The sequence below is a fragment of the Panthera uncia genome (assembly GCF_023721935.1).
Source record: "Panthera uncia isolate 11264 chromosome D3 unlocalized genomic scaffold, Puncia_PCG_1.0 HiC_scaffold_8, whole genome shotgun sequence".
Taxonomy (NCBI): domain Eukaryota; kingdom Metazoa; phylum Chordata; class Mammalia; order Carnivora; family Felidae; genus Panthera; species Panthera uncia.
Window position 1 is genome coordinate 72075651 of NW_026057586.1, and position 25897 is coordinate 72101547.

General features: G+C 52.0%; 2 protein-coding genes across 3 annotated transcripts in view; one reads left to right on the forward strand and one right to left on the reverse strand.

The window, feature by feature from the left end:
- Window positions 1-4064, reverse strand: part of RSPH14 (radial spoke head 14 homolog) — a 79792-nt gene extending 75728 nt beyond the window's left edge. Inside the window, exons 1-3 of the mRNA XM_049619094.1 lie at window positions 3783-4064; window positions 1594-1851; window positions 429-531 (exon numbers count right to left, since the gene is read on the reverse strand). Coding sequence (XP_049475051.1) covers window positions 429-531; window positions 1594-1792 — 302 coding nt within the window. The 5' untranslated portion in view covers window positions 1793-1851; window positions 3783-4064. The remainder of the gene's footprint in view (window positions 1-428; window positions 532-1593; window positions 1852-3782) is intronic.
- Window positions 4065-8074: 4010 nt separating this feature from the next.
- On the forward strand, window positions 8075-24986 carry RAB36 (RAB36, member RAS oncogene family). 2 transcript variants are annotated; one of them, XM_049619110.1, is made up of 10 exons: window positions 8075-9213; window positions 12241-12332; window positions 14206-14271; window positions 14698-14799; window positions 17215-17279; window positions 18881-18936; window positions 19993-20070; window positions 20398-20468; window positions 22107-22226; window positions 22729-24986. In XM_049619110.1, the coding sequence occupies exons 1-10, from the start codon at window positions 9037-9039 to the stop codon at window positions 22850-22852; spliced, it is 951 nt and encodes a 316-aa protein (XP_049475067.1). In that variant the 5' UTR covers window positions 8075-9036; the 3' UTR covers window positions 22853-24986. The 2 variants fall into 2 exon arrangements, with proteins under 2 accessions (XP_049475067.1, XP_049475068.1); XM_049619111.1 differs by having other exon boundaries at window positions 20398-20488; window positions 22729-22793.
- The last annotated feature ends 911 nt before the right edge of the window (window positions 24987-25897 follow it).

Consider the following 25897-nt stretch of genomic DNA (forward strand, 5'->3'; position numbering starts at 1 on the left):
TCTTTCTTTCTTTCTTTCTTTCTTTCTTTCTTTCTTTCTTTCTTTCTGAGAGAGCACACGAGCGAGCAGGGGAGCAGCAGAGGGAGAGAGAATCTTAAGCAGGCTTCACACCCAGCACAGAGAGCCTGATGTGGGGCTCAATCTCACAACCACAAGATCATGACCTGAGCCGAAGTTAAGAGTCAGATGCTTAACTGACTGAGCCACCCAGGGGCCCCTTGGTTCTGTTTTCAATACCAGGTAAACCTAGTGATCCCAGGTCAAGAGGGTGAACTGAACTGATATGGGAAAGCACCCCCTCCCTCCCCCGGATACACACAAACTGATAAACCAAAATTCAGAGTGCTCAAGGTCATCCAAGGGCATGCCACCCAGGGGAGTGATGTGGCTCCAAAGCATGACATTCGTTTCCAGAGACAGCTGCCCACCTGCCCACATTATGGGTCGCCATGATGTAGAGCACCTCAGTGGTCTTTATCCGCACCATGTCATTGTTATCCTTCAGCAAAGCTTTCAGGCTCTCCAGGCAGCCTGCAAGGCACAAAAACCTTTGAACATTTACCATTCTCAGAAATCAATGAACCTAGCAGTCAACAGGTGAGCCAACGTTGGGCAGCAAGAGACTACCAGAGGCTCTGCTGCTTTCAGGCCTCAGGGAATCATGTCAGTTACAAAATATTTCAGAGTCACCAAAGGGGTCTCTGTGTGCTACAAAGGCTCACATGGTGGGGGGGGGGGGCGTTTTATCTAAAGCCCTGCAGGCTTCCCACCAATGCCTCCTCTCACAGTCTACTGCAGGATTAAGAAAATGGCCTTTGCCTTTAGAGAGACTGAGGGGTCAAATTCTCATTCCAGGCCCAAAGTAGTCCTACCTGTGAATAGGTTACACCTAGAGATGCCAGGTTGAACAAATAAAAATCCTGCTTTATTTATTTATCTGGCAACCCTAGCCTCATTCCCCTCCTCTGAGTCTCTGATTTTTATCTGTCAGTTTTCTAATCTTCCCTCCCAAAGCAGGTGCTATTAGGATTAAGACAACACAGGCTCTGCACTGGGGTGATGCCGGCCCAGGGTCAGGCTTATTAAATAGCAACCCTTATTACTGAAGCTCCACCCAGTGTCCTGGGCCCTGGTTCTAGGAACCTCAGGCAAAGCTGGAATTAACTAGCCCTTCCACTAAGGCTGGAGGGAGAAGAAGCAGTTCATCCATCATGTGCCTGATCTGAGAAAGGTGTGACCATGCCATGAAAGTCACCTCAAGTCTTATTTTGAGAATTAGAAGAGTGGGACACAAGGGACATAGAGCTCCCAGATATACGTGTGGTTTTCATAAGGTGTGTGCCTATCTTTTGTGACAGCTTTGTGAATTAGATACATAAACAGAACTGTTTGGTGGATTTGTGGCCACCTGGTTGAGCCATAGCAGAGGGGGCTGATTTGTGGCTCTGGGTGGGACACGAGTGGTGTCTGGGCAGGGACTGACCGACCAGCCAGGAGGGATGCGGTAAAGGGGCCAGGTCGCCGCAGCACCTCCCACCTTGAGCCACTGTCCGTCCATCCTAGTCATGGTTACCTGGGCTGTGACACTCTCACCTGTGTCAATGGCCACGTAGACATGCTCAGGGTCGTGCATAAGGTCGCACAGAGCCATGAGGGCTTTCTGCCTCGTCAGCAGGTCCTCTGACTGCAGCTCCTCGTTCAGCTTGGGCAGGGCCCGACAGCCATAGGCAATGGCAGCCTGGGTGGGGTTGATGTCGGGGGACAGGTACATGGAGATCCGGGCATGGGCCATCTTTCCACACCTGCAGAGGGCAACTCTCTAGCTTCCAAAACAAAGCTCTGCAGAAACCACTGATTGAGAGAATCCAAAAAGTTGTTGTTACTACTACTGTGATTTAGAAGCTACTTCTCATTTGATTCTCAAAACTGTAAGGGCAGCCGGGGGGATATTTTTGCTTCCATTTTACAGATGAGCAAACTGAGGCTGAGAACAATGAAGGAATCTGCTCAAGGTCACAGTAAAGGTAAATAGTAGCCCACACTGCAAACTCCAGGGTTCTCCCACCCATAATGACAGAGGAAACCACCAGTACTTTATAGGCTGGGGCCTGTAAAGGCACCAAAGACACAAAACAAACCAAAAAAGCAAACATTAATATGGTCACCACGTGTAGTAGTTATCTTCTGCCAGCAATATCTAGTATCTAACTCAACTACTCCAGAAGGAGGGGACTTGCATTATCCCAATTTTACAAAGGAAGTAGTTGAGGCTTAAGGTTGGGAGTTTGCTTCAGGTCATGGAACTGATAAGGCCAGTAGCCAATGTTCAAATCCAGGTCTACTTCATTCATCCATCAGGGACCCATATCCAGATGCTCCTGACACATCCACAAAAAAGGAATTAAGGTTAAAGTGTGATTTATTTTTATTACACACATACATACTTTGAGCGACTATAAGCAGTGTGGCTAGTACAGCTGACCCTTGAACAACACAGGTTTGAACTTCACGGGTCCACTTACACGTGGATTTTTTATAATATAGTACTTTTTTACATAATACACTTTTGCATAAATACTTTTTATATAATGTATTTTCCCTCCCTTATGCTTTCTTTTTTTTTTTTTTTAGTTCATTTATTTTGAAAGAGAGTGAGCATGCACCTGCGCACACAAGTTGGGGAGAGGCAGAGAGAGGGGAAGAGAGAGAGAATTCCAAGCAGACTCCTCATTGTCAGTGTGGAGCCCAAAACGGGTCAGGAACTCACCAACCGTGAGATTATGACCGGAGCTCAGATTGGTAAAGCATCCGACTGAGCTATCCAGGTGCCCCTTTGCTTTTCTTTTTTAAAAAATGTTTATTTACTTTGAGAGCAAGAGAGAGGGGGAGAGAGAGAATCCCAAGCAGGTTCCGCACTGCAGAGCCCAACATGAGGCTCAATCTCATGAACTATGAGATCATGACCTGAGCAGAAATCAAGAGTCGGATGCTTAACCGAATTAGCCACCCAGGCACCCCCCCCTTACGCTTTTCTTAATAACATTTCCTTTCCTCCAGCTTCCTTTATTGTAAGAATATAATATATAATAAATATAATATAACATACATGTTAATTGACTTTATGTTATTGCTAAGGCTTCTGGTCAACAGTGGGCATACTAGTAGTTAAGGAGGGAGTCAGAAGTTATACATGGGTTTTTGACTGTGAGAAAAGGGTAGCGTTGGCACTCCTAAGCCCTAGGTAGTTCAAAGTTTCAGCTGTAGTTAAGAACAGACTTCAGACTTAGGCCATAGGTGGCCCTTGACAAGTTATGTCTGTCTGTGTCTTTCTACAGCTGCAGAAGAGAGGTGATAATAGCACCTCCTTCCCTACTGGAGTTGTCATATGAACTGCTACTCGTGGGCCTGGCACACCAGGCTCGGGATATGTCCTCTGGGGTTACTATTATAGTGGTGGTGGTTACTGCGATTAGTCGCAGTGACAGTTAACTCCAGTAGGAATGGTCAACTCCCGTAAAAGAGATGAGCCAGACTCTGATTCTGGGCACCAAACCACAGGGAAAGAGGGGAAGGGGCCTAGATGGAAGGAACGTGGCCATTTCTGGACTCCCCCGGCAAGGAACAATGGGTGCTGGGGACAGGGGCCTGCCCTCCTCTAAGGAGCATGGGTTAGGGAGTCCAGCCAGGTGAGAGAACCTTGGGATAAGAGAACATGAGCCCAATGTGAACCCTACTGGATGGGTCTGGGGACCCCCTGTTCCCTTTGGCGGCCGCTGGCTCACCTGCCTCAGCGCGTGGTCCCGGAAGCGCACGCCGTTGCCAGGCGACCAGGTTGCCAAGCTACCCCCGTGGCGTCCTCAGTGCCCAACGCGCAGGCGCGAACGGCCCCGGGCTGGGACAAGCTGTGAAATGGGGATAAAGATACTTTACAGGGTTACTGTGAAGAACAAAGGCAGCTCAGTTTTGTTCATGGTACAAAAAGGAAGGGAAGGGAAAGGAAGCGATTGTACGCTCTGAATTGAGCATTGCATGCCTTTAATCCTCAGAGCAAACTCCAGTTCACAGACAGAAACTTCGGAGAGGTTCAGTACCTTCCTTCAAACCACACAGGCCTGATCCCGGGACCGTCTAGCCCTGGCCCATGTTCCTTATCTACTTGCCGACTACCTGGTAATGACACAGATAGGCTCCTGAAGTGGATGCAACACATTACTGGCTGGAGTAATTGTTCTTGAAAGCAAGCCAGACCCAGCCATCACCTGCATAAAACCCTCCTGTGGCTCCCCACTGGTCTCAGGATAGATTCCAAACTCCTAGCCTGCCACTTAAGGCCCGGGGTCATGGGCCTCCTTCAGTCATGCTGGATTCTAATTTCCCAAATGGTCAACTCTTTTCTGCAGCCTGAGCTACTTGTAACACTGACCACCTCTTTGTCCTTCAGGACACAGCTTGGTATACACTTCCTCCATGAAGCCTATCCTCTCCCCAGTTCCAAATTAGTAAATGTTCCCACAGCTTAATTATCCCATTGGCAAACTTTCTCCTCTAATTCTCTACTTATTTCCTTTTCCTCCTGCAGACTCCAACTTCCCTGAGGGTAGAGACCATGTCAATCCTGTTTACTTGTCTTTCCAGTGCCAGGAATATACTAGAAGGCTTTCAGTAAATGTAGAATAAATGAATGGTTAATGGGCTTGAATCAAGATTTATAATCTACAAAGCACCTTCACCATCTTGTGTGATCCTCACCACAAACCCTTATAGTACAGGGTCAGGTCCATTTTATAGCTGGGTAAACTGAGGCATAGGAGGAGGTAGAGCAACTCACATAAGTCCACCCCCTAAGCCTGAGTCTTCAGCACTGAAATTTAACAAAGGCACCAAGCATCAGCCTCCAGCACATTTAGCTTTGAAATGAATATAACTAACCACGACTTAATCTGTTGTGGCCAAGGATCCCATATGGTGATGTGGAGATCTGCCCCCTACTGCTGTCCTTCCAAGGACCTAATCATAAAAGATCTCTCTAAGCCAGAGCCTCTTAGCTTTTTTAGGAAGGTGGTGTAGAGAGCACTGGGCTAGGAGTTCAGAAAATCTGGGTTCCAATTATAGTTCTAACTCACTAGGCAAATTCTTTTGATTTTTTGAGTCTAAGATTCCTTATCTGTGAAATCAGGAAGCTAAATCAAGTAGATTCTCAAAACTGGGTACCCTAGGCCTCTCAGAATCTGGTTACAGAGTCTCTTTTTTTAAAAGTTTTTTTGCTAATGTTCATTTATTTTTGAGAGAGAGAGAGACAGAGTGTGAGCAGGGGAGGGGCAGAGAGAGAGAGAGAGAGAGAGAGAGAAAGAGACAGAATCTGAAGTAGGCTCCAGGCTCTGAGCTGTCAGCACAGAGCCCCACATGGGGCTCGAACTCATGAACTATGAGATCATGACCTGAGCCCAAGTTGGACACTCAACCGACTGAGCCACCCAGGCGCCCCTGGAGTCTTTTTCTTTTTTTTTTAATTTTTTTTTTTAATGTTTATTTACTTTTGAGACAGAGAGAGACAGAGCATGAATGGGGGAGGGTCAGAGAGAGGGAGACACAGAGTCTGAAACAGGCTCCAGGCTCTGAGCTGTCAGCACAGAGCCCGACGCGGGGCTCTAACTCACGGACCGCGAGATCATGACCTGAGCTGAAGTCGGCCGCTTAACCGACTGAGCCACCCAGGCGCCCCTGTTTTTTTTTTTTTTAATTATCCTTGTATTTTATTATTTTTCAATCTCTTTTTTGTTGTGTTCTTAAAGATACACATAACATTACGCTATATATATGTTAATTTATGAAGCATAAAAATGTAACAACGATCTATGAATTCACCACCAGACATTATCAACGCCTGCATCCTCTTTCCCTATCACATACCCCATCCTCCTCTCCAAAGCTAACTACTCTCTCATTTTGTGATTACACAGTCTTACAAGTGCCTCTGGAGGCCATCTAGCCCACATGCCTCACTCTTCAAACAGAAATTAGCTTACAGGAGCTCAGTGACTCAGGTCAGCTTATAAACAGCCATTAATTACAGAAATTAATTATAAAATGAGCTCCAGAAGCCAGCCATATGATATTCAGGCATCATTAGATTCAGAACTATGCAGATTAAGGTCAATAAATGGTAGGCCACTGCAGGGGGCTGGACTCCAATTAAATGCCAATGCTACAGCAAGAGTTCTTATGCCCTGATTGCAGAGAGGAGGTGTCTGGGGGAAAGACTTGAAGGAGGGAAACACACCAAAATAATCAAGTCTGACTTTGCAGGGCCAGAGATGGGGGATCTTATTTATTCTCTGTGTCCCAAATTGTTTATTTTCATTTGAGTTATTTATTGAATAGGCAATATATGCACATAGAGGAAAATCTAGAAAGTATGAAAGTAAAATGTCTCCCTCCTTTCTCAGCCCCCAGGCAACTGGTTGTCTTCACTTGTAACAACCACTGGTAGCTTTCCACAGCTCAGCTAAACTTATACAAGTAAATATGATTCAAACAGTGTTCTCCACCTTCTTTTTTTTTTTTAATTTAATATTCATTTACTCACTTAACACTCACTAAATGTCTGCTCTGTCCAGGCACACTGTTTAGCCAATGCAATACATGGATGAAATAAACAAACACCCCTGCTCTCACTGCTGCCAGTGGAGGGAGATAGGCAATCAACATTAACAATAAATTATATAATATGTTAGAAAATGGTAAGTGCTTGGGGGAAACAGAGCAGAATTAAGGGGTTGGGAGAATGCTGCCATTGTAAATAGGCTGCTTTGGGGAGGCCTCATCTAGAGGTGTTATCTGAGCAAACTTGAAGAAGCTGAAGAAGGGGAGCAATGTGAATATCCGGGGAAAGAGCATTCCAGACCTAGGGAACAGCCAGTGTGCAAATACCCCAGTGCCTGGTGCATTGCAGGAACAGCAACAAGGCCAGTGGAGCCTGTGTGGGATGGGGGGTTGGGGAGTAAACAGTAGAAGATAAGAGAGGAGGGTCTCCTGGGTGACTCAGTTGGTTGAGCATCTGACACTTGATTTCAGCCCAGGTCATGATCCCAGGGTCATGGGATCAAGCCTCACATCGGGCTCCGAGTGGCACCTGCTTAAAATTCTCTCTCTCTCTCCCTCTGCCTCTCTCCCCGATGTGCTCTCTCTCTCTAAAATTAAAAAAAAAAAATTTAATAAAAAATTATTTTATTAAAACAATTTTTAACATCTATTCATTTTTGAGAGACAGAGAGAGACAAGGCATGAGCAGGTGAGGGGCATAGAGAGAGGGAGGCACAGAATCCCAAGTAGGCTCCAGGCTCTGAGCTGTCAGCACAGAGCCCCACATGGGGCTCCAACCCATGAACCATGAGATCATGACCTGAACTGAAGTCGGTGGCTTAACTGACTGAGCCACCCAGGTGTGCCTAAAATAAAATAAATTGAAGAAGAAGAAGAAGAAGAAGAAGAAGAAGAAGAAGATAAGAGAGGAAATAAGGCCAGAGAAAATTAGGTGAAGCCTCTTGGACCATTGTAAAGACTTTATTACTCTGAAGAGATGAGGAGGCATTGGAAGATTGCCATGATCTGATCTGTTTTAACCGGAGGATCCCTGGGGTTGCTGAGCTGGGAATAGGTCAGGGGCAAGGGTGAAGGCAAGGCGACCAGCTGCAGGGAGAGAAGATAATGGCTGGGACATGAGCAATACTAGTGGAAGTGGAAGAGAGTAAGAGGATACTGGACAAATTTTCAGGGTAGAACCTACTGGATGTACCGATAAGTCAGATATGGGTTGTGAGAACAAGAAGTCAAGGGATCTTGGAGATCCCTTCATACCAATATATAAAGAAAAACATAAAAAATTTAGATAACCATAAAAAATCATATTTAATATTCTGAAAATAAATATTTAAATACTTCACATAATCTCTATCCGTTCCTTTGAGCCACCACCTATCCCAGGGAGGCGGGTGCGCGAGTCTCTCCACGCTCAGCCCCACCCCTAGGGCCTCGGCCCCGCCCCTGGACCCGCCCTGCCCCCCTCCCACAGCCTGCCTGCCAGTTCCGGCCCTTGTTACCAAGGTGATCGCAGGCGCCTGTGCAGTGTCCTGTAGGGTTCCGCCGTTCCCCAAGAGGCTACGGTTGCTACGGTGACCGACTGCGCTATCTGCGTGTGGGACTCTTTCCGCTGTGAGCCCCGCCCAGACCCCGTCCCCGACGCCCTGGATTCGTCAGAAGCCGGCGGGTCTCGCGTGGTGCTCGTTGTCATGGTGATCGCTGCCCGGGGCCCAGCCTGACCAGGTCACCAAGCTTCTGGAGCCTTCGCAACCTCCGTGGGTGAGTCCGCCATACCCTTGCCCCAACCTCGTTCGCCCCCGTATGGGCTTGTCCCGGAGGCCCTATTTGGGAGGGCTCCGCGCCCCCGCCCACCTCTCACCGAGGTAACCTGAAAGCCGAGGCCTGCAGCCCCGGGGCCTCATTCCCTGAGCGCCCACCTCGGGCCAGGCCCGTGTTGGTCCTGAAGGAGAGTCAGATTAGATCCGGGAGGACGATAGGCCTGGTTAAGGCCTCGGCCAAGGCCACCCTCGTGGGGAAAGGGGGAAGACAGAAGATGCAGGACTGTTGAATAGGCCTGAGGGGCCAGGTGCTGGGCATGGTGAGGGGGTACAGGGAAACGCCTGTGGGCTGTAACCTAAGCCCCCCACCACCACCCAAACCTTAATCCCTTAGAGACTAGGAGCAAGGGACCACCCCTCACCACCGCAATTCCACTTCCACCTGGGCCATGATGCACAGCTCAGCGTTTGTGCAATGCCTCACTCGCACCCCAGTGATAAGTTCAGAGAGCAGCCTCTCCTGGTTGGATACCTGGCAGAAGGAGACCCAGGTCTTCCTGACTCCCAGGCAGGACTAGGAAAGCCTGGTTCCCTCCACCCCCACCCCAACCATACTGTCTGCAGATGGAAAGAGATGACCTCTGGCCAGTATCCCTGACTGAGAAGGAAGCCAGGATCAATGTTTAAAGCTGCTGAGAAGTTAAACATAAACTTGAGGCTGAGTCCCCAGGGTTTTGCACAGCTCCCTAACTCTCCCCTGGTTGGGTCCACAGGACATTCTGGAAGGATGAGGTCCTCCCTGACGCCTTTGGGGCCACCTGTGAGCCGGGACCGCATCATCACCAGCTTCCCTAAGGTAGAGAGTCATTAAGCCAGCCCTTTATGTGTGTTTCATGTCCAAATCCACATTTCCCCACCTGCATTCATCACTGGAAACAAAGCACAGGAGCCTAGGAGATCAGTCCCTCACTAACAGACCCTGGGAACTTACCAGAGTTTAGAGAAGCAGGGAGATTTGGTGTTGACTCTCCCAAAGTGGACCAGCAAGTTAAGGGTGACACCAGGAGACAGGGTGGCATGGAGGTTAAAGGCACAGACTTTGCTGTCAGACAGTCCTGGGTGTGAATCCTGACTCTGTCATTTAACTGTGTGACTGTGGGCACGTCACTCAACCTCTCAGCTGCTGATACATAAGGATAACTCCTCTCACACTGGGTGCCTGGCTCTTGGTAAATGGGAGCTCCCTTACCTGCGTTGTGGGTATTTCTGCCTTTCTCATTATTACTACTGTTATCAAAATAGTATTCTAGTTTCCTGAAACCAAATCCGGGGGTGTCCCTCTTTACCATTCGGCTTGGTTCCTGCTGAAAACCCACAGCTCTCTGCCATGTGTATTAAAATCCAGTGTTAATTGCATCAGGGGATGCAAATCAGTACAACCCCTATAGAGGGCAGTGAGACAGTATTTCCCACCTTTGTGCTGCCCCTGCCTTCTGATCCAGCCATTCAAGGCCAGGCATTGAAGCAATTTGTAAAACAGGTCAGACACAATGTAAATGTCCTCCAGAGGGGGCTGCTTCAACAGCAAAATGCTACTTCCTAACAGACGTGAGGAAGAATGAGGCTTCCTTCCCTTCAGGAGCTGATGTGCAGTAATGGCTAAAGTCAATTAAGTAAAATGCAAGGAAGGGAACAGTGTGTAGTGTACTTCCATGGGTGGAAAAAAGGAGAGGGGAGAAAACAAATGTATGTGTTTGTACATGCCAAAAATACCTCTGGAAGGACACATGAGATGCTGCTGTCAGTGGTTGCCTCCATGTGACTTGGGACAGGCATGGAGGGAAAAATCCTCTCTGTAGAGTGACCTCTTTTCTTGAGTTCTGTGCCCAGACTGTTAAGGAGGAAGGAGATGGCTGTAGGACTTTGGGTAACTTGGGTCTGCAACCATATCTTCTCACCTTTTCTTCCTCTACACACCCACAGAGAAAGCTGTGGTGCCTCAGATCTGTGGACAATTCCCCCAGAATTTTCCATCTCAACAGAAGCCCAGGCAATTGCTTCCCTAGAAAGCTTGACAGTGGTAACCAGGGATGATGGACACAGATGTTTCATGAGGCAAAAGGAAGGGAAGTGTGATGGGCACAAAACAGTTCAGGGACAGAGGACCCCGTTTACAGAGAAGACCAACAAGGTTCAGAGAAGTAGGGAGAGCTGCCTGGCATCACACAGCTGGGTGTGGCAGAGCCAGGACTTGATGTGGGTCTGACTCCAGAGCTCCAACCTTCCCCTACCCTGGGGCATCCATCGTGTTTTCACAGAGGGTAATATTCTCCCCACTCCCATCTGTGGCATTTCATCTTGTATCCCAGGGCCACACCATTTCACACCTGAGAAATTCATGGTCAGTAACTCCTGTTACTCTGTGCCTCAGTTTCCCTGTATCCAAAATCAGCCCACGCTTCCTGCCCAGTCTTCCTTATTACATTTCTTCAGTGCATCCAAAATGGTGGGATTCCTCTAATGACCACTTTGGCCAGGCTGGCCCCTGTTTTGAAGCCGACATGGAAGTCGACAAGAAAAAGCAGCCAGCTTTCTCCTAAAGTAGCTGACACTGTTCCACATGAATGTGGGCCACGGGGCTAAGCTGTTCACCTGCATTACCCCTTTGATCCTTCAACGACCATATGAAGAGCTGCTGTTATGAGTATCCCCACTTTACTGATGAGGAAACGGGCCTACTGAGATGTTGTGACTTACCCTTTTGTAAAGCTCCTTCCACTGTCCCTGCTTCCTCTGTCCCACATGGAGCTGTGGGGGCACATGGGCCAGGGAAGAGCCCATCTCAGTGCCTGGGAACGCAGAAGAAATACTAGGGCTAAGGGAGGAGGTGGAGCTCTTGCCATAGGGGAGCTGTGGGTCCAAGCAGTGCCCCTCTGAAGGACACAGAGGGCGGCCCGGGGGACTACTACCATATCATAGCAGAGAACACCAACAGCTTCCAACGATGCCCTTCTCCCCGTGTCCTTACCATGTTCTATCCTTAGCCTCCGCCAATCTGAGAGTAAAACATAACAGTCACCTTCAGCTTGTTTAATACCGTCTTTTCCAATTATAAAACAAAAGTGCACTCAACATGTGTCATGACCTCTTAATAGCTGTGAACATTTGCTGAGCACTTAATATGTGCCAGGCTGGGTCTGCCCTGATGGCTTTACAACATGATTTCATTCTATGCCTCCAGGCTTCTGAAGTCTTAACAGATGGGGAAATTAAAGTTCAGAGACATTAGACAGCTGTCTGGGATCACACAGCAGCTAAGAGTGGACACAGGTCCTCCTCTTCCTGTTTAAGAGAGATCGTACTCTTAAACCATAGCCCAGTTTTGCCTTCCAAGAAATGTGGAAGATGAAAAGAGCCCTCCAGGACATTTCCCATGTGCACATATGCATATTTTTAAAGAAAAATGGCACCCAAGATCTGCAGAAAGTATGGAAGGACCTTGGAGGCTAAAAGGGCCCTCATAGCCCACCCCTCATCTCACCCTGAGGGGCCCCGAGAGGACAGAGATCTGCCACATGCCCACAGCAAAGGCACAGCTGCCCCAGGCTAGACCCAGCTCTCCAAGTCACCACCTGGGTCCTTTGGTCTGGCCTGGCCTCTGCTGTTGCTCCTCAGGACTCACAAGACCCTGGAGCCTCAGGGCCACTGATGGGATAGAAGACAGATGTGACAGAGGGATCAGAGAAAGCTAATGAAGCTGGAGCTTCAAGGCTGGGGCGGGAGAGAATGCTGGGAAACAAGTCACCACCTCGCTGCCCTGCTTGGTGATGGAGCCGTGGCTTCACAGGGTACAGTGCCCACCTGTTTGTCTGTCTTTCTCCAGTGGTACACCCCTGACGCCTGCCTGCAGCTCAAGGAGCACTTTCACGGGCAGGTCAGCAGCACCTGCCAGAGCAGGAACACGGGGACCGTCGGGTGAGTGACCCCACATGCCAGGGGGTGCAGGATGTGTGGGGAGGTGGCAAGAAGGAATGAATGCATGGATAAATGTATGAACGAACAAATGAAACACAGAGATGACACCTGTGCAGCCCAGTACAGGCCTGGAGCTGATGGGGATTTTGATCTGGCTTTGCTTGACCCACCTCTGCCATAGAGAACGACTTTCCCTTTTCTCAGTAAGTCACGCCATGACTTTTCAGCCTGAGGTCTCTCTCCATGTATGTCTGCTTGCTCTGTCTGGAATGTCTTTCCTACTCTTTCAGCTCACAGTCTAGTGTCAGGGGAGTCCCCCATCACCCCTGCTCCCCAGCCTGGGCTGGGTGGGGTGCCCCTCCTGTGTGCTTCTGGGTCCCAAGGACTTAGCTCACAGAATTCCGAGTTTGCCTATCTGGATTCCTCACGAGACCTAGCCTGTGAGGGCATGGGCCGTGTCTGTCCTGTTCCCTCCTCGGCAGCACCTGGTACCACCTCATTCCTGTAGCGCCTGGCACCGCCTCGTTCCTGCCTTGGCAGCAGCCAGCTCTGCCAGCACAGGGAGTTAGCAGTTACTCCTCTTGGCACACAGGGACCAGGGCCTGCTTCTGCCTCTCCTCCTGAGGAGCTCACAGTCTGCTCAGGCAGTCCGCTGAGCTCACAGGTGTCGCACGGTATAGTGAGGTGGCAGCGGACACCCAGCACTGAGGCTCCCAAGGTGGCACAAGGTGAGGCTGCGCTCAGGTCAGAATAGCCAAAGCAGCCATGGTCATGGGCTGAGAGCATTGGCCACCAGTTAGGACGTACTGGTACCTTATAAGGTGCTTCACGCAGATGACCTCTCTGACCCTCAACAACAGCTCTGGGACGTGCAGAAACTGAGGCACAGTGGGTACCCCCACAGTACCTCAGCAGTACCTTTACTCCTTCATCTGGGAAGTGGAGTCAGGGCCGCCCTGCTCCAGAACTAGAAGCCAGCTGGGAGCAGAGAAGACACAGCTGCTGCACTCTCGGACATGACCAGGGGAACTACACCGGGTCACCAGGTGACACAAGTGCCTTCTCGCAGTCTGCCAGCAGAGGGAGTGCCTGGTCAAATGTTTCCCCATTGAGCTCCTGTGGCGCGAGCTGCAGAAACTTAAAGTATCACCAGGAGTCCCAGGCATGCTGCCGCAGGGAGTGCAGGACACACACAGGGTGAGGCTGTGGCTGTTCTCAGTGAGCAGGGTCCCCGGGGAGCCCAAGAACTTCAGAGCCGGTTGGCCTCAAGCCACAGCCTGGTGCCGTGTCCTGGTCCGACTCCTGTCCACTCCTCACCTCTTGGGGCCTGCCTGGACCTTGCAGATACCTCCAAGGCAGTTGGTGGCCATGGTGTCCTGGTCAGGGAGCACCTGCTTGCAAAGAGCAAGAGCCCATGCAGCCCCAGGGGGGGTATGAGCACGCAGGGGCTCTCTTCCCCCATGCCTGTATTCCCTGCACATGGGTGTTATGTCTGCATCAGTGGCTCCTGGTTCCTTACTGCACCCCCAGCTTGTAAATCACACCACCTAGGACTCCTCCCTCCACCCCGTCAGCCCAAGACTCAGCCTCTCATCATGCCCAATTCTTATCCTCATGACAGAGCTTGGCCCAGTGGCACAAGGGTATGGCCCCAGAAACGGCAGAGTCCCCAGAACAAATGCAGACCCTCCTGCCCTCCCCTTTGAATACCAGGGATGGGGCTAGACATCCCAGAGTGTCTCAGCAGGTGGCCTGTCCCCTGTCAAGGATTGAGGGGTGGTTCATGAGTGGGGAGCTCAGGGAAGGAAGGGCCCATATGTGTGAAGATGCTCTGTGGCCAAGCTTGAGAGCAACACACCCATATCCCTCACAGGCTCAGACTCTCCAAGGTGGTTGTCGTTGGCGATCTCTACGTGGGCAAGACCAGCCTCATCCACAGGTATGCCTGCCGCCACACCTCCCAGCACCGGTTGTCACACTTTTGCCTGGGAGGCCCATATAACTTTGTCGTAGTCCAAACTGCTTGGCTGATGGGAACCATGTCTCCAGAGGGGGTACAGGGAACCAGGGAGTGGCAGGTCAGGAGGAGGGCGCAGCATCCCAGGAGCCTGGCATTCATGACACCATACCCTGGGACCACGGGCTCATACCTCATTGGCCCTGACCTGCAGTGTTTGCCTTCCAGGCTGCTGCTCCACCCCCACAAAGCTCTTGTTGGCAGCTCATTCCATCTAGGGTCTATCCCTGTGAACCATCATCTCCTTATATTCCCTACAGGGTGAATTTTTCATTGCCTGCAGACTTTGGCTGTCGTGAGCAAAGCTTCCACACACAGCCTCTCTGATGACTCCCTCAACTCCCGCAGGTTTTGCAAGAATGTTTTTGACCGTGACTACAAGGCCACCATCGGGGTAGACTTTGAAATCGAGCGCTTTGAGATTGCTGGGATTCCCTATAGCCTCCAAATGTAAGTCGCCATCATGTCACAGCATTTCCTGTGTGGCTCATGGGTGGGCTTTGCGGAGGAGACCCTTGGGGAAAGCCTTGGTAAGCTCCTTGTTGACTGTGCCCTGTGGTGCCCAGTGAGGACCTGTCTGGACAAACAGGAACAGTTATGTGAAACTGGACTTCTCCAGTTCCCCGAGGCCCTGTATACTCCCTCAGTCCCCATGGGTGTCTCACATTGGTCATCAGACCTGGGAAAGGCCTCACAGACCAATGAGCCTACTCACCCTCATTCTCTCTTAATGCCCACCCCTCAGGTTCTGGCTCCGGGTCCAGGTCTGCCTGGCCCCTGGTGATCCCAGTCACCTCAGGCCTGTGAGCATCTGTTCTCATCTGGAAAATGGAGCCAAAAGGCACCTAGTCCATGTGCCTTCCTCAGGCCTGATGTACCACCCCCACCCCCACCCCCTGCCCTCGCTCTGCTCCATCTCCCTGTGTCTGTCTGCTTCCCTGCCAGACCCCATGTCTCTGCCTCTCAGTGACCCACTGGCTTCAGCCTCTCCCTCCAGTTTCCCTCAGAACAGCCCAGAGTCTTTTCCCCAGCCTCACACTTTCCCACTAGAGCTCTGGACCTTACCTTCCTTCTCCTCTGGCACCTGGAGGATACTGCAGGCCTCTCTGTGTCACCAGCCCTACCCTCTCCTGTGTGGCTTCCTCCCCGCTTCCAAGCTGCCCTGCATGGCACATTCTATGCTCTCTGCCCAGCTGCTCCTATACCTCCTCTTGCCTACTGCCTCTGTCCTGGTCCCCTTCTCTTTTCTCTCTCCCTGGGGTTCACCCCTGCTCCTCTGGTTTCATTTCTCCATCCTCTATGCCCTGCTTGGGCTTAGCCGGGGAATCTATGGTCATCAAGATGGAGGTCACCCTCTCATAGACCTCAGCTCCTAACTCTGTCATGATAATGTCTGCTTCCCTGAGGACAGCCCCAGTGCAGTCCTAGTGATACAGGTGGCACTGCTGAATCTTGCACAAGGGAGAGTACAGGGCCAGACCAGAGCAGAAGAGGCTGTGAAAATGCAGGACTGTGGGATCAAGGGGCTCCGGAGCCAGGAGAGCTGAGGAGCACAGAGCTGATGGGGCAGCCTAGGTGGAGCCGTGCAGAGAATGGCCTGTGCTGGGCTCCCCGTTGTGGCCACTGGCCACATCTAACTAGAACAGATACTGTCCTGGCTTGGCTTCTTATTGTCCTACATTGAGGCCACTGCTAGCTATCCATCTGGCCCCACCTCCAGGCCACCCTCCAGCTTCCCATCCAGAGTCATCTTCAGAAATGAAAGACAATATGAATGAATTAATGAAAGAATAGAGTCAAAATGTTCTGCGTCATGCTGAATCACATGAAAACATTTCAGGCTTTTGAGGTCTTATTCATGGCTTGTCTACTTTTCCATTTGCTGAAGAGTTAAATTCTGATCTATTTATTTATTTTATTTTTTTAACATTTATTTATTTTTGAGTGACAGAGTGAGACAGAGCATGAGCAGGAGAGGGGCAGACAGGGACACACACACACAGAATCCGAAGCAGGCTTCAGGCTCTGAGCTGTCAGCACAGAGCCTAGTGCAGGGCTTGAACCCACGAACTGTGAGATCATGACCCGAGCTGAAGTCGGATGCTCAACCAACTGAGCCACCCAGGCACCCCGATCTATTATTTTTAAAAGGGAATGGATTTTCAGGCTTAGGCCTGCATATTGATCACCTGCCTGTTTCTAAACAAGAGCAAGTAGATCTCAGCATGGGTGTCCCTCTCTCCTATAGTGTGCTCATGGCAGACATCATTAATCGATTGTGGCATTCTTTTCCATAAAGTCAGGGCTGTGCCCCTCCAGAGAGCCAGAGCTCAGAGTCACCCAGGAGATGCAAACCATGTCCCTGTTATATACTCCCACCCCCCCCCACCCAGAACCTGAACATCCCCTCTGCTGCAGTACAGAATGTTGAAGCCATGGCCCAGCCACACATGAGCAAGGGCAGATCCATAGCTGGCAGCCTAGTCTGGAGCCCCATTCCCATTCACAGGGCCTCCCCTGCAGGTGGATTTCCACATCTTCAGAGCAAGCATATCAGGGAACATACTCTCTTTTTTAATGGCATGGTCCAAAGGGACTAAGCTACAACTCCATTTATCCAGGCAGTAGAACTACTTGGGCCATGCCCCCTCCTCCACTGGCATGGTGAATCCAGCCAGGAAGCTCCCCCACGGGGCACCTTAGGAAGAGATCATGAGGAATTGGTGGGCGGGGACTACTGGCTGGTAGCTGGGACGAGCCCTCAGGCCTGCCCACCCACAGCCCCACTAGCCTGCTGGCTCAGACCACTGCAATTGCTTAATCTGCCACCTCTCTGTTTCCCTTTCTGTCTTTGCCACCACACAGCTGGGACACAGCAGGGCAGGAGAAGTTCAAGTGCATTGCATCTGCCTACTACCGGGGTGCCCAGGGTGAGCATCTGGGTGATGGCAATGGTGGGGCCCTCAACCACATACAGCAGGAGGCTCCCACTGGGCTTATAACAGAAGTCCAGGTCCTCCACGCAGACACCAAATCTGTCCTCCGAGGACCACTGAGAAAATTCCTGGCCAGTCCTCTGGGATGAAGAAACTGCCTTCCAGCCAACCCGGCCGGTGGTTGGCCTCCGCAGTCACATCCTTCAGGGACCCTGTGCTGGTGGCTGCTCCCTGTGAGTCTCAGCCACAGTTTCAGCTCAGAAGGATGCTCAGAGAGGGAGATGCATGTCTAGAAACCCCCTAAAAAGAAAAGAAGAGCATAGTCGACTCCTGGAGGAGGTGCAGGGAGGCTAGGCTGGAGGGGAGGAGTGGCAGGGCCACAGGACTGCACCTGCGGATGGGGGGTAGTGGGGGTGGCCCGGGCACTGGGCAGGCCTCCCAGGCAGTAGGCAGCAGCATAAGCTCCCCAGTCCAACCCCAGCTTCCCAGGAAGAAGGGGTTTCAATGGGAGACATGAGAACCGCTCACAGGCTCCAGAACCAGGCTCAAGTTTTGAGGCACAGTTATGTCTACTCAGTACTGGTGTAAAGAAATTACAAGTTTCCATTTGAGATTTGAGAAAAGCAAAAACAGGAAACAAACCATAAGCACTTTGGCTGTGGGTTGGAGTTCCTGCACTGGCACGTCTTCTCAGGGGCATGACACGTCCTGAGGATGAGGTGTGAGGCACCGGGACACCCCTGGGAACTGCACCCTGGCCCACCCCCATCAAGGTCCTCAGTGTCCTCCTTCATTTCCATTCTTTTCTGCCTCAGGCGGCCTCCTGCAACCTTCAGCCAAGGTGCAGAGGAAGGTTCTGCCCAGCCCCGCTCACTTCCCCAGGGCCACTCTGGAATGTCCTTCACATGGGGCTTCCCTCAGGACTCCCAACGGGCTCCTGGACACCCTGGACAAAACGGGTCCAGGGCGGAGCCATTGAGGAGAGGCACCTAGGGGGCAGCGGCTGCATCTCCCAATTTTCTGTCTACCTTGCTCCTCAGAAATTGTTTTCCTAAAGCTGGTTGTTGCTAATTGTCCTCATAGCCATAGCTGCCATTGGTCAAAATCCCTGCATCAGGCCCTAGATCAAGAGCTTGTAAAATAGCTGTTCTTGCTTAATCCTCATGGCAACCCTGAGAGCCTGAGATATCATTCTCACCACTTCACAGATGGGGAAACTGAGGCTCTCAGCAGTTAAAACCCTCATCTGAGCTCCCTCAGCTGTAAGTGGCAGAAGAGAAGTTTGAACACAGGAGCCCATGAGCTCATCTTGCCTCCCTGGATAACCCCTGGGGCTGGACCTCTGGATATGGGTTGGAAAGGGTGGTGGGTAGGTAGGTCCCAAGGGGCAGCTATGGAGTGTCTCTTCCCCAGCCCCCACAGTGGGGACCAGAGCCGACTGCCTGGGGGACCACTCTGGCAGTTGTGTGGGAGCCAGGCTCCTCTCTGGGTTTCTCCTGGGGAGCAGGGAGCTGCATGAGGGGAGCCCTTCCTGGTCGCACCATGTTGGCCTCACCTGTTGCTGACCTGCTCTTGGCTTCTCCCTGTGTGTACAGTGATCATCACAGCCTTTGACCTCACTGATGTGCAGACTCTGGAGCACACCAGGCAAGTCTGGGACTCTGTGGCCCCTGTGGTCCTCTTGGGTTTGGGAACACCCACGAGCTGGGCCCCCATTGGTGGGTGCACATGACCAGGCTCACTTGTCAGAACTGACTGCCCACAGTTACTGTCCACACTTGCCAAATTATCCTTTAAAATTTGCATCCATCTGCTGAAGGCAGGGCCAGTTCAGGATACACGGGCAGCCCAGTCATACTGGGGCCAGCACTCACAAGGTCCTGCCTTTGCTTTTCTTTTTTTTTTTTTTTTTTAATGCTTATTTATTTTGAGAGTGTGCATGGAGGAAGGGCAGAGAGAGAGGGAGACAGAGTTTCTGGAGTGGGCTCTGCACTGACAGCAGGGAGCCTGATGCGGGCTCGAACTCACAAACCATGAAAGCATGACCTGAGCTGAAGTCGGACGTCTAATTGACTGAGCCCCACCAGGCGCCCTGAGCCTGCATTTGCTTTAATGCTCTGCTGTCACCATCTTGAAAGCTTTAATAATTGCTGGAGGAGGGGCCTCACATTTTCACTTTGCCCTGGGTCCTACAGATGACGTATATCCAGTCCTGTCTGAAGGGATAGTATTTGCTGTCTTGGGTAGAGATCAGTCAGGAGACCTGGTAACATGACCAATTCTGGGAGGCCATCTGCTTCTGCTGGGAATTGGGAATTGACCAAAGTCCTTTCACCTCACTTGGGCTTGGGGCATTCATATCCAGCTTCTCCCAAACCCCGTGAGGGAGGCTGGGGTGATTGTTTAAGTTGATGAAAGGACAGCACTCACCCAAGCTGACACAGGGTGAGGGCGCTGCCAGGGTAGGGTCTTCACCTCCCCTGACAAGTGCTTTTGCATCCCCACCCACCTTCAGTCCAGCTGGTGGCAGGACCAGCGCCCCACTCAGCCAGCTGGGTCTAGGTGCCCTCCCTGCAACTGGAGGCTCAATGCTCCTAGCTCTCGGGTGGACCCAGGTCTGCACCCTCCATTCCCTGGTCTTCTTCAGACGTCTCTAGGGAGACGGATGCCCTCCTCAGCCTGTCTTCCTTCTGTGCATTCCAGGCAGTGGCTGGAGGATGCGCTAAGGGAGAACGAGCCAGGCTCCTGCTTCGTGTTCCTCGTGGGAACCAAGAAGGACCTTCTGGTGAGCATGCCAGAGCTAGAGGCTTAGGATGGCGCCCGGGAAAATGCATGCACTTTCAGCCTAAGCTTGGAGAATGGAGGGTGGTGCTGACATGCCTAGATGGGGATTTGGAGGCCAGGAGCTGAAAGTTAGGGGCACCTGAGTTCCCTGTTCCTGTTTTGTCTTGTCTGAGGGATCACTGGGGTCTCACCCCTGGGGATGTGTACCCCCACCTGTGCACTGAGGCTGACCATCCCAGGGTGACATGGGGAGGGAGGAGGCCCAGTAGGAAGTGCCTCCCCACAGGGAGGGCCTGGAAAGCTGGGTCAGGAGGGCTGCTTCTCCCAGTCAGGGGCTGCATGTGAGCAGGCAGAAATGGAGGCTGTGCGCCTGGCCAGCGAGATGCGGGCGGAGTACTGGTCGGTGTCAGCTAAGACAGGTGAGTTGCCACAGTGCATGCAGAGCTTCCTTCTGTGTCTCTGTGGAATGCTTGAGTCACAGCCAGCTGTGCTGGTGACGATGCAGGGCCTTCCATTGCTTGAGAGGAGTCTCCCATCCCTAAAGGCAGACTAGGAGCCCTCCCCCATGGGCAACAGGAATAGCGACACCTGGCCCTATGCTTGTGTTCTGTAATGCAACCCCCTCCCTCCTTGAGTCAGATCCATTTTATCCCTGTGGGTCATGTCCAGGGTCATAGGGAGGAAGTGGCAGGGCTGGGATTGGAATATAGCCCTCACCTGTAACCACTGTACCATTCTGCCCACCCCCCACCTGAGGTAGCCAGGTAAGAGGTACCTCCTGGCACATAGAAGGGTCCAGTAACTGGGGGCTCCCACCCCTTCCCCGGGTGTCATCGTGAAAGACACTGCAACACTGCTCATGGCCCCCTGGCCCTCATCCACATCCCACCCATCTGTCCTCCAGCCACACTGGGCCCCAGCCACAGTGAGCCCTCAGTCCCTGTGCCACCTTCACCCATGAGCCACTGTTTACTTCAGCCCTGGCAAGATGCTTAACATCTCTCAGCCTCAGTGTCCTCATCTGAGAAATGGGTGATGCTTTCTATCTCATCTTGTTTTTACTGTAAAAACATGTTGTCTTTTATGGAAACCAATTTGACAATAAATTTCATATATTAAAAAAAAACATGTCTTAAATTATAAAAGCCATGTGTATTCATGGTGGAAAAGTTAGAAAATGCAGAGAAGCAAAGGACACACTTTAAAAACACAGGTTGTTGCCAGGGATGAAATGAAATAACGTGCAGTTATTGCATAGCTCATAGAAGGCCCCAGTGGCTCTGGGGACTCAGGCATTATGCCTTGTAGTCCTTGCCCTGGGTGAGGGGCTGCGGTAAACATCTGGCCAGGGACTTGGTGAGGTAATGGTGGGATAGGCACCACGGGTGGAAGCACAACTTCCAGCCTGACACAGATAAGAGTGTGGCAATGGCCATGCCCAGTTCCCTCTGCCCCTTCCTGACAACATCCACTGTGCCTATGAGAACCCACCCTCTTAGAGTAACAGCACATTCGTTGAGAATTCTCCTATGGGCCAAGCAGGATTGCCCTGAGCAGTTGTATAGGTTGTTAGCTGCACAAGGGTCATGTGCATGTCAGGAGTTGGAATCTAGCCCTGTGCCCAGGTGGGTGCTCTCCTCCACCTGGAGGAGGATACACAAAGTCTCCATGTGGAAGTTGACAGAACATTAATCTTCACAACTGCTCACTGGATAGGTGCTCAAAAGTGACAAGAGAGCAGACACCCTCTGATCTCCACACATCCCAGTGCCTGGCCCACAGGAGATGTTCAGTGGCGAATAATTGGAAGAGTAGATGCTGGGAAACCAAGCCTCAGATTTGAGGGAGCTGCCAGGGCAGGGGGCCCCAGAGCCCCCTGAGGTGGGAGGCCGGGCCAGCCCGCCCCATCCTTTGCACTGTGCCGCCTCAGGAAGCCCCACAGGCGGGCTACCCTGGCTCCCACACCTGTTGGCTCACAAATTCGTCTGTGGGTGAGGGGAGAGGCGACAGGGTCAGGGCTGTCTCTTGGGCCCACAGGGGAGAATGTGAAGGCGTTCTTCAGCCGTGTAGCTGCCCTGGCATTCGAGCAGTCGGTTCTGCAGGACTTGGAGAGGAGGAGCAGTGCCCAGCTCCAGGTCGGCGACGGAGACCTCATCCGTGCGTACAGACAGCAGGGTGGGGACTGGGGAGCAGGCTTGCAGCCTAAAATCTATGTCCACCATCCCCCTGTCCCAAGAGCCCATTCCCTTAACTCGTCCCCCTGTGCTGTCCTCTCTGGGCTATCCTTTTTGCCATTACTCGGACCTCAGGCCCACAGCCTCCCTGACCCTGCCTGCCAGCTCAGACTCCCTCCCTGGCTCTCCTTGCCCTTCCAGCAGCTTCCTCATGAGCCAGGCTGGGCATCCCTGGCTGCATGGATGTGTCCGGGCTTTGGCTCTTCTAGTCTGTGTCTCTGCCCATGCTGTTCCGCCACCTAGAATACATCCTAGGCCTCTCAGCCTGTGCCAGGTAATCAGGGCCTTGATTGAGAGGCCCAGGAGGTCAAGCTCAGCTGGGACCAGTGGAGTCACCAGAGGGTACCAGTGGCAGGGGAGGGAGGCTGCCCAGTGTCAGCTACAGGTGCTTAGTTGAGGCCATGTGACTTTTTCCAACCTTACAGGAATGGAGGGGAGTCCACCCGAGACCCAGGAGAGCAAGACATCCTCCAGCCTGGGTTGCTGTTAGCTGGGGCCTGCATCCGAAGCCTCTACTCCCTGCACATGCATGGACAGTGCCTTCCATGACCGTGGAGGGGTGATAGGAAGCCATCCGTGTCTGCCCACGCACCATGCTGAGCCCCAGAGCTCAGCCACTTGTCGTTAGCAGGTCAGGAGCCAGGAAAGACCTGCTCTGGCTGCCCAGGAGCCTCTCACTGCCCAGTTCTGGGTATACTGTGGTGATCATCTGGAAGGCCAGTCCCTCCTCTAGATTCACCTGGCCTTGAGAGGCCTCAGGACTACAGATATGAGACACTTGTGCCCCACTATCTCTTACCCTCGGCACACATCAGCTGCCCATGTAGGCACTCTCCCAGCTTTCCTGGGTTGGCCTCAGAATCCTTCTCATCTAAGTGGTCCAGGCAAGCAGGACTTGTCAAAGTCAGCATATGAGGGAAAATCCACCTGTCATCCCTGCTTGGGACTTTTCTGTTCTCAACAGGACTTGAAGTTCTGGGCCTCGGAGCCCCAGGCTTCATTGTCCACTGTCCCTCTGCCACAGACTTATGGGATCCCTCAGCAGCCTTGCCCCTCTGGAGGAGGATGGACAAGATGGTCTCTCAGGCCCCTTTTGGCCAAGGGGTCATCTTTGGCTCACGTTTGATCCCTGGGATCCTGTCCTATTGGTCAGTGGGTGAGAATGTGCAGAATAGGCTATTCATGCCCCTCTGGCCCACCTGGACAATGAGTTTCCCTAGCTGTGCTATGGGAAGAAGCCTTCCCAGCTGCCCCTGAGGTAAATTCCTACTACATCCAATGTGCATGGCACTGCCCTGCTGTTACCAGCAATGGTCACCCAGACACTGCTGAGCTGGTGTCCACGGTTGCCCTGCCATCCCTCTCTCCCTCCGGCCTACACAGGAAGGGCCTGGAAAACAAGAAAATGCTGGGTGTGTGCCTCTCAGGACCTTTGTGGTGGCATCCACGTATCTTTCGAGGATATCAGAGGCCCTCCAGAGTCTAGCAGGCTCCTCACCTACACCACCCTGTCCTGCACATCCAGAACCAGAAGGAACAACCCAGGCACCCCTTCCCCAGCTCCTTCCCAGAGTGCCCGCTCTCTCTATACCCTCATCTTACTCTTCTGTGGGAGCTATTGACTACCCCCACACACCCCACACTCCGCGGCCCTGGGTGGGTGCCTGCTCATCCCTGCCCACCCCGTGCCACAAGCAGGTGGGCACATCTGGGCACTTCCCACCTGCTTCTCAGGTGAGCATTTTGCAAACAGCTGTTCTGGTCAGTGCCCCGAACAGTACCCTATACAGTGCCTGGCACACTGCAAGTGCCCAGTGGCGTTCATCAGCTGATAGCAACTGCCAAATGCTGGTTGGGGAAGAACCTGGCATCTTTTTTCTGTTCATTCTCCCTTCACATTTTAGCTGTCTTTTTTTTATAGCTATAAAATACTTCTTTATATAAAGCACACAAAGGAATTATGTACACACTTGTGATAAGCCAAAACAAGACACTACAAAGCTTTGTATATAGACTAAAAGTCCCCCTCCTGTCCCTGGAAGTAAGCATTGTTAATGGCTGTGGGAATCCTCCCAGACTATTCCTGGGCAGCACAACCATGGTTGTGGGCTTGTTTGTTTAACCAGAATGAGCTTCCACCACACATGCTGCCTGGCAGCCTGCATTCTTGTCAACCTGCAGGAGCCCTCTCCACACACCAAACCTACTTGTTCTTTAGCAGCTGCCATTTTCCTTCCCGTGATGGACCAGAGTCCCAAGTGCCCTGTCCCCTGAGGGAGACATTTGGTTTGTGTCCATGTTTTAGCTTTTACCGAAGGTGCTTCAGTGACCATCTTATAGATGTAGCTTCACACACTCAGGATTCCCAAAGAGGACTTGCTGGCCCTTCTGTGGTGTGGGTCCCCAGCTTGGTCCACTAGACACAATCTTGGGGGGCAGGCAGGTCACATTAGGACCAGGGCTGTGGCACACAACAGAAAGTGTCACGGGACGGAGGAGCCCGGTCACAGTGGGCTGGCGCTCTCCAATGGCTCCCTCCCCTCACCCCTTCAGACCCCAGGGTTGGGGGGGGGGGGCGACAATAAAGGTGTCCTGTTGCTAGCTCCTGAGCTAGAACCAACCACAGTATGTTGTGTGTGCCCACTCTCTGTACGTGGCCCTTTATTAAACTTTCCCCATGCTGTCCACTGTGTGCTTGGTTGTTTCCCACCGGTTGATTCAGAGTCTCCTCTGTCAGAATCACTTGACAAGCTGACAAAGACATTCTCTTCAAACACCTCAAGACTTGGCTGTAATTTCTGGGGCAGAAACAGGACAACACAAGTGGTTCAGAAATGGCTTGTCCCTCAGCCCCGTTTCCCTGCCAAGCAGCCTCAGCTTTGGGATGCTGTGTCCCTTACATGGGTCCCCCAGTCAGGTGGTCCCAGTGCCCTGTTGCCCAGGGTTGTGACCCCTAAAAGGGGTTTATTCGCATGTCCTCAACTGCACCCAGCCCTCCTCAGGGTCCCCAGCAGAGCCAGGAAATGAGCTAACCAATCCCTTCCTCTGTCACCCCCTGCTCCCTGAGCCTCCACAGTTTGGGTCAGCCTTCCCCCAGGCCCTGCAGCCATGTGACGTGACAAAGACTCCCCAGTGACTCAGAGTGGGGCACTTGCTCCCAACCTCCCTAATCTTGTGTCCTGGGCACCTGCTGGCCTCTCTCTTCCCCTAGCCCTGCTTTGGGCCACTAGAGTGGGTGGGGAAAGACTGAAGATCCATTCAACTCTCACTTCAGCTGAGAGGTGAGATGGGAGCCACCCCCAAATGAACCTCATTCTCCAGAGAGACCCAGGGCATCCTAAGCAGGGAGACCTCAGGTTACCTAAGATCTAGGTAACTGGGACACAGACATGGACAGAGGGTCACTTACGTTCATACATTCGCACGGATGAGAATTAACGTACCTGGGAAAGGACCAGGTTCACAAGGAGTTCAGAGTCTACAGGGGGGATACGGCGACCAAGGAAGCCCAGGGCAGGGACCGAGAGAAGGCATGGGGTGGGGGGAGCTTTCAGAAGAAGCAGCATGCAGCTTAGGGAGGACCCTCCTCTTCTG